Raw genomic sequence first — 8,421 nt, forward strand, 5'->3', positions numbered from 1 at the left:
CTAGCAAATATATTTCTCTAACATGACCTAAAATTACAGCTAGGTTAGATGTTCAGAAATAGTCGCACTTTTGTAAAATATGAGTGAGGGCAAGGCATAGCTAGCCAACTCCCGTGTTAATTGAATGGAGATTTGACCGAAAATATTGGTATCGGACCGCTCACTTCTGAAGGATGCCACAAAAAACGGTACAAGCTACATTTTAACTATTCTCTGGCAATCATCATGATGAGTTTCTGATATAGTATGCCGAAATTGGGTACTGTAGGTGATTGACAAATGGTCGCACTTTTCTGATAAATAAGTGACAGTGAACATGAAATATCAGCGCCCATAAACCCAAGTTAGTAGCTAGTTAGTGGAGGCCGTCACGTGACTGATTATTGATTATTGAAGTGCATTATTAATAGATACGCACGATTTAGGGCAAGAAAAACAAACCGGGATACTTTTGGAGACATCATCATCATCATCATCATCATCATCATCATCATCATCATCGACATCATCATCATCATCACTTTCTACATTTTTTCTAAACAACATAGGGCCTACCGTTTTAATAAGATTATTTTCTTGAAATGCATGTAACTATAATTATTGTTTAGAGCGTGATGAAATAAAACATCACGATTTTCATCACAAAACAAAGTAATAGGCCTACAAAGGAAATACATTTTCAAGAGTGATTGAATAAAACATCACGATTTTCATCACGGAACAAAGTAATACATAAGACATTGTTTGTTTGATTGCAATCAACCGCGACAGTTCGTCTCACACACATAACAATGCACTGCGATCAATTTGATTGAATGGACTGCACTGCGCCATGATTACGTGCACCGGTTCAAATCCTTTGTTTGGAGCCAATCAATAATTTCACGTACAGCCTCTATGCAAATTAGAGTTTACACACGCTGCAGCTGGGGTAATCGACCGAAGCTTGTTGCCGTTAGTGATCGAATGCATGAGCTTATTTGCTTTACTGAATCGATTTACTGGATTAATTTCCTGTTAACTGGGTTTAATGCCACAAAGGTCGAATCGCCTTTGCCATGGACCATGACTGCATCATGACCTGCCCACTGGATAAGCTGTTGTTGAATAACTTAGTCAAAGGAGTAGTAAGGGGACCAGCCCCTGCTTTGAGAAGCCGACTGTTAATACCATCTAAACCAGTTGCTTTCTTTGTATCTAGAGACTTGAGACACTTAAAACCCTGCTCCTCAGTTATGGGGGAAAATTTAAAATGATTACCCTTAAAAGTAGACATTTGATTAGAATATTTATCATCAACATTGTCAAACTTTTCTGCTAATTTTTCACCAACAGAAGAAAAGAAATTGTTCATAGCATCAGCTACTTGTTGTTTGTCATTAACAATTCCATCCTGCGTTTTAACAGCAGGGATATCACTTTTGGTTTTACCAGGTAAGTTTTAAGTGTTTTCCAAAGTCCACGTGGATCACTTTTTGTTTCATTAAGTTTTTGCTGAAGATCCTTGGATTTCAATTTATTGCGCAAATTATTAACTTTGTTTCTGAGAAGTTTTGCCTTCTCCCAATCTGCTGAGGATTTGGATTTCTCAGCAATTTCACGAGCTTTTTGACTCTGCCAGTGGTTCTTTCTTATAGGGTCCACAACTTATAGTTCCCCCAAATACTTTTTTAAATATATAAAAAAATGTTGGCAAAATGCAAACGAGTAAAAAAGATATGGGTAGCCGTATTTGTTTTACACATATGGACCAAATTATAGCGTCACACGTTATTGTGTACAGTCACAATGGTTCATTATGTAAAAAAGAGACCGTTTTAAACAGCGTTAAAAGTTGCATCTGAGTCCATAGGAGTCAGCTCTCAAACAATATAGTAGGCCAGGTCTATTCATGTGTTTGTTAAAGAAAACCTGACTGCTATGGACTCAGGTGCAATTTTTAAAACGGCCTCTTTTCTTACACAATTAACCATTGTGATTGAACGCAATGACGTGTGACGCTATAAATTGGTCCACATGTGTAAAAGCAAAATAGGGCTATATATATCTTTTTACATTTTTACATTATAAAAATATTTCTAGATTGCAATCTTCAATGTGAATTGATTTCATGATTGAATATCTTTTCTATTTTCGGAAAAATGTATCATTCCAACTTCTCATAGAGTTCAAAAACTCAAGTATTGAAATACCACACGACAAAATTTGTGAGACAAGTGATATTTTGGCAATTTACTCTCTTAAAGGCGGCTTAGAAAAACAGTTCAAATATGTTACAATAAACAATAATGTTTCCTGCTCGCTCTGTTTGCATCATTATATATAGACCATTTAAAGTTTTGGGTTCCCCTTAATATGGCATGTGCCAGGGGGGTTTATTTGCATTCCTAAAGAAGGGAGAAGGGAAGCATGATTTGAACACATCAAGTGGTGATGGGGGGGGGCACATTTTGGCATGCTGTTCAGATATTTTACACCCGGCCCGGGAAGGGCTCGTAGTTATTCACAGCCCCTTACTGGTGAGGATATTATTTGGCATGTTAATGTTCCTTAATAATCATGACATTATTTTGTAACTCATCTTGCTGTATTTATTCTAACCAATTTTATCTCGAGGCAGCCGTCGAATGTAAGACGATTTGCAAATTCAACTTTTATAAGAGTGTATTGTAAGTTATAATAGAAAAATCCGCGAACGTGCCTCATATGCTATTGCCTCATATACCATTGATAATTGGTACTTTTCATAATAACGGCAGTTAGCCAAATTGTTTAATACAATATAAAGGCATTTTTAGAGCAGTGTTTGACTTTTGAATGGAAGTCAGGCACGGAATCATGTAATGAAATTAATTGCTAACACGCATTTTATTAAATAATTTGATTTTATTGAACAATTTTATATGAAACTCATTGACACCATCAGCAGTGGGCAAAAAACGTTGCAATTGAAAGCAAATTATTTAATTATGAGGTATGTGTTTGCGAAATTGATTCAAATCAAGTCGAATACCTATTACTATTTATTCACTTGCAATAAGATTTCAAATTATGCATAAAAAGTATACGAAAAATTATTACATGGATGTTTCCCACATTAGGGGAAGAACAGTTTTTTACAAATAAAAACACTTTCTATTCTTGTTTGTACAATCACGGCTAAGGTTGATTGGTGTAAGTAACACCGTTTGGAGATTGTTATCAGTGGAAGAATTGTATACAAAATGGTCTGCCAGTTGTCTTCAAGTCTACAGAGGATTTCTTAATGTTTATGCTGTGCAGTACGACGGCAACCTCAGTTCCGGTAATTTCTACCGGCGTAATATCTGCTGTTACGTAACAAAATGGTGAAAATAAGCCGGCAGATACGGTTTTTCGGAAAACACTCAAAAATGGATGACGCGAGTCATTTCTTGCTTAATTCCCATATTGGGCCCATAGATAAGATAAGTAGAAACATGATTATAATCTAAGTGATAGCATATAAAAGTTGAATTATTGCAGAAAACAATTAACGTTTTTGGTGCACAAAGTATGAGAAAAAATGAGAAAAAATGTATGTCACGATCATTACAACTGTGAGCAAACGCGGGCGAAATGCTTTTCTGTCATTTTTAAGTGTGCCGATTGCAGATTCCATCTCCTTCTCAATTAATGCCTTTGTGAATCCAGGATCATTAGAGTACTGGGTTGTTTCCTGGTTGTTTTCATTCTTGAGCAGATGATGTGCAACTTGGTTGGCTATCACATAGAGTTTGTCAGCTTTCTTGGGATTGTTGCCGAGTTTTCGAATAATAAAAGTAATAATTAGAAAATTATACTTCAACACGTGTATCCATTAACTACACCTTTTCCAAGGCTTTTCACATCGAAACCTGACAATTGTTTTCAAAAATGAACTTTTGAAGATTTCTTTTAAGCTACAGGACTGCTTTTATGGTTTAAAATGACACATTGCTCATTAATATTGCATGTGGAATGGTAGAGTTTAAATTCCTTATCATTTTCTTTATTCCTCATTTTCGTTATTATCTTTAAATGTGGGCTATCGACAGCTGTTGGCTTTTGATGTGATAGTTCATATGTATATATTTTCCACGTCTAGAGATACTAATACGTCTAATATCTACTAATCAATATTTAACTCTAGACCCCTTGCGTGATATGACGCACGTTACCTGCTAATCAGTTTTATACTTAGTCAGTAGAAACGGCGGTCTGAAAAGCTATGAATAGCCTTAATTGCACGAACATTGATTCTGTTAACCAATTAAAGGTAACCAATGTGAAATATTTACAGGGTATTTGTATACGAACATCTTCGTTGGTTTCTTTATTCATGAATAACATAAATAAATAAGACTGCAATTGTGTTTTCAAGGCTAGAGCAATATGTACTGGCCGATCCAAGTGCCCAGGAAAAATCGGTGGAAATTTTGATTAATTTCCCTAATTATCCAACTCCAAGGTGGTTTGGAAAACCCGTGGTAAATAATAATAATAATAATTATAATAATAATAATAATAATAATAATAATAATAATAATAATAATAATAATAATAATAATAATATTAATAATATTAATAACTAGGCGGTTACCCGTATTTGGCGGTTCTCGGCTGTCGCGATTACCTGGCTGATGGTGACTGTACTCACCAAGTTTTATGCCCATAGGACAGTTTTTGCTAATTTGACCTCAGATGACCCCTTTGACCTCGAAATGACCTTCCAAAATTTGGCTCTAAATGTTGACTGTACCCACCACGTTTCATGCCCATACGACAGTTTTAGTAATTTGACCTTGGATGACCCCAAAATGACCTTCCAAAAATTTGACTCTAAAAGTTTACTGTACCCACCAAGTTTCATGCCCATACGACAGTTTTTACTAATTTGACCTCAGATGACCCCTGGATGACCTCGGGTGATCTTGGCCACCAACCGAAACAAACTTGTTCTGTCTGAGGTCCAGATGCACCCACCCATCAAGTTTGAGGAACTAGTCTCCGAGAAAATAGGCGGAAAACAGTTTTTACTAATTTGACCTCAGATGACCCCTGGGTGACCTTGACCCACTAACCAATACAAACTTGTTCCGTCTTAGGTCAAGATGCACCTACCCACCAAGTTGCATGCCCATATGACAGTTTTTACTAATTTGACCCCTAGATGACCTCTTGAGGAACGTGCGACCCCCAGTCTCTGAGAAAAACAGTTTTTACTAATTTTGACCCCTGGATGACCTCGGGTGTCCTTGACCCACTAACCAATACAAACTTGATCTGTATGGGGTCAAGATGCACCCACCCACCCACCAAGTTTGAGGAACGTGCGACCCCTAGTCTCTGAGAAAGTAGGCGGACAGACACACAGACAGATATACAGACAGACGATGCGTATTATTATATAGATAAAAATAATAATAACACTACTACTACTACTACTACTACTACTACTACTACTACTACTACTACTACTACTACTACTACTACTACTACTACTACTACTACTAATAATAATAATAATAATAATAATAATAATAATGTTAGAAGTTTATTCTATATGCCTCACAAATCAACATAAGAGGGAAAATGTTAGTCGTACCTAATTTAACACTCACAATCAAGTTCTACCCGACTAGTGCGTATCTGTAAGTTCAATCGGTCAGTAACTACCCGGTGTAAATTGTATTTCACTTCTGCATTACGGTATTCATATCTACCACACAATAATACACCCATATCAATATACTAAAATAGAAATATTAAATCCAATTCGTTTTTAAAGGTCAAACCAATATACCTTTAAGCGTACCTTAGGTTGAGAACTCAATCAATGTAAAGGGAGTAGCAGCACACTCATCAATGCCCTGACGTTAATGGCTGTTCTCTTTTTGTAAACAAGAGAACAGTCACAGAAAAAAATGTGTTAAACAACGGGTTTGTACAGGATAGTACAGACGGTCAGTTGGCACTTAAACGACTTCATCCAAAAGCCATTGCGTGATAATTCTAAAAATAATTTGCTGTACGCATTCTGTAAGTTCGATGATCTTGTTCGTCATCTTGATCTTGATTCAATACTGTCTAACACTCATGGTTGAGGCAAACGGATATGATGTTGAGCGTAGGCATGCGGTTCTTATCGGTTAATCCTCTTGTAGATATAGTGTTTATAGGTTTAAATTGGGTAAAGTCTGTTATATTTACCAGATGATAGGGCAGAGCATTCCAGTCTGTTATTGTTCGGTGTAGGTAAGCACATTTATAAACGGTCTTGTAAGAGAAGTTGATAAGTATAGAGTTCAAGAATTCTTTGATATGAAGTCCAAATTGTATTTTATCGATTTAGAGCATTTTTGTTGATTGTTCTTTAATATTTTTTTCTGCTGCTAAATAAAGAGTGTACATTACTAGCTATTTAATACTTTGCAATACTTTCCAGTTCCTTGACTCCAAATTCAACAACGCCCAAAATAAAGGAAAATCAAAGAATATGCACTTTGTACTTTTACCGGTTGCAATGGTTCCTTTGCTTACATTATCACTTTGGTATTGTTCTTTACCTGTGACAGGCACTTTCTGTAACAACACCGTATATCGTATAGCAGGTGTACCAGTCTCAGCGACTTCTTTAGACATAGGTAAAACACGTGAAATATGTGTTGCGGTAAAAGTGTAACAGGAGAGGAAAACATCAAGCCTCATTTCTTAAATTTGTTTGCCGATATTTGATATGACTAGTTTATTCATACATAATTCAATGATTGTAAGTCACTGTGGCACACTGAAAGGTTTGGTTTGTGCATTATCAGTATTACTCCACAACATTAGCCATTTCTCATTCTCTGTAACCTTAGACATTGGGGCTCGAATTTTTAGAAAAATTGTTTTCTGTCTTCAATGATAAAATAACCAAAAAAAACCAACAACAACAATAACAACAAAACACGAATATTGATGAATTTATGACTATTCTCACAACAAAAATGTTCACTTACGTGAGCTTTTGGCTTGCGGTCGCTAAGCCTTTTTCAAACTGATGTTATTGATCTTTATGAGTGTCACATGACGAGTTGTTGTCAACAACGTCATGTGACAGGATGTTCCGGTAGACGGGTGCCAGATCGTGTCGTCCCTTGTCCTTGTTTTAGGTTGCTGGGTGTCTGTGACTATTAATAGCTTCCCTCACTCCTCTGTTGTACAAGTTGGAGTCCTGATCCAGTACATTGTTCCAGTCGATGGTATGTTTGGACGCTTTGACATGTTGGGCCACAGGGGAGGAGGTACTACTGAGTCTTCGGTGCTCAGCTAACCTAGCTTTCAGTGAGCGTTCCGATTCATCGACTTAGGCCGCGTCGCAGTCATCACAAGTTATGTGATAGACTGTACCAGATCTTTGATCTGTTTTGGTCTTGTCCTTTGGCGCTACCACGTGTTGCCGGATGGAGTTCACGGGTTTGTAATGAGTCCTGATGCCTTTAGCTTGGAACAAGCGAGCCATTGTCTCCGACACCCCCTGGATGTAAGGGAGGACTACATTACCCTTGGCAGGTGGTCTATTTCTGTTCTTCGCTTTCTGAAGGTCTTGTTGATTATTGTCACTTACATTAAACACCCAAGGCTCGTACCCACATTTCTGGAGGCTGTCTTGAATGTGATTGAGTTCTTGTTGTTTGTCTTCATCCCGCGTGATGATGGTATTGGCTCTGTGCGTGAGTGTTCTCACGACACCTAATTTATGTTGGAGGGGGTGGTGGGATCTAAAGTTTAAATATTGATCCGTGTGGGTCGGTTTCCTGTACACCACACACGACAATGAGCCATCCGGATGTCTACGGATCTTAGTGTCCAGCATAGCTAAGTAACAGTTCTCCTCTCTTTCGATGGTGAACTTTATGGCTTTGTTCACACTGTTGATGTGTTCTGTGAACTCATTCACGTGATCTTTATGCATTACCGTGAGGGTATCATCAACGTAACGATACCAGATCTTCGGCTTGTGAGGAGCGGTGTTAATGGCCCGTTGCTCAAAGTCCTCCATGAATAGGTTTGCCACGATAGGCGAAACCGGGGAGCCCATCGCCGCCCCTCTTGCTGTTGGTAAAAACACTCATTGAACTGGAAGTAGGTTGTTTTCAAACAAAAAGTTAACAGTTCGATGATCTGGTCAGGGTTGAGTGTTGAGCGTTCCGCGAGAGAAGTATCATTCTTCAACCGGTTATGAATGATGGTTATGGATTCATCCACCGGGGTACTGGTAAACAATGCCGAGACATCGTACGAGACTAACACTTCATTGTCATCTAACCTAATTCCACTAAGCTTCTCCACTAATTCCTGTGAGTTCTTAAGATGGTGTTGCGTCTTACCAGCTAAAGGACCAATAATGTCCGCGACAAGTCTGGCTACATTGTATGA

The 8,421-nt window shown here is 37.7% G+C and overlaps 1 protein-coding gene across 1 annotated transcript; it reads right to left on the bottom strand.

Annotated features, from left to right (window-relative positions):
• Positions 1 to 7,348: 7,348 nt before the first annotated feature.
• On the bottom strand, positions 7,349 to 8,044 carry LOC140159513 (uncharacterized). The gene has a single exon (XM_072183003.1). The coding sequence runs from the start codon at positions 8,042 to 8,044 to the stop codon at positions 7,349 to 7,351; it is 696 nt and encodes a 231-aa protein (XP_072039104.1).
• Between the last annotated feature and the right edge of the window lie 377 nt (positions 8,045 to 8,421).

This window comes from Amphiura filiformis, chromosome 8 (assembly GCF_039555335.1).
Source record: "Amphiura filiformis chromosome 8, Afil_fr2py, whole genome shotgun sequence".
In the NCBI taxonomy this organism is placed as follows: Eukaryota; Metazoa; Echinodermata; class Ophiuroidea; order Amphilepidida; family Amphiuridae; genus Amphiura; species Amphiura filiformis.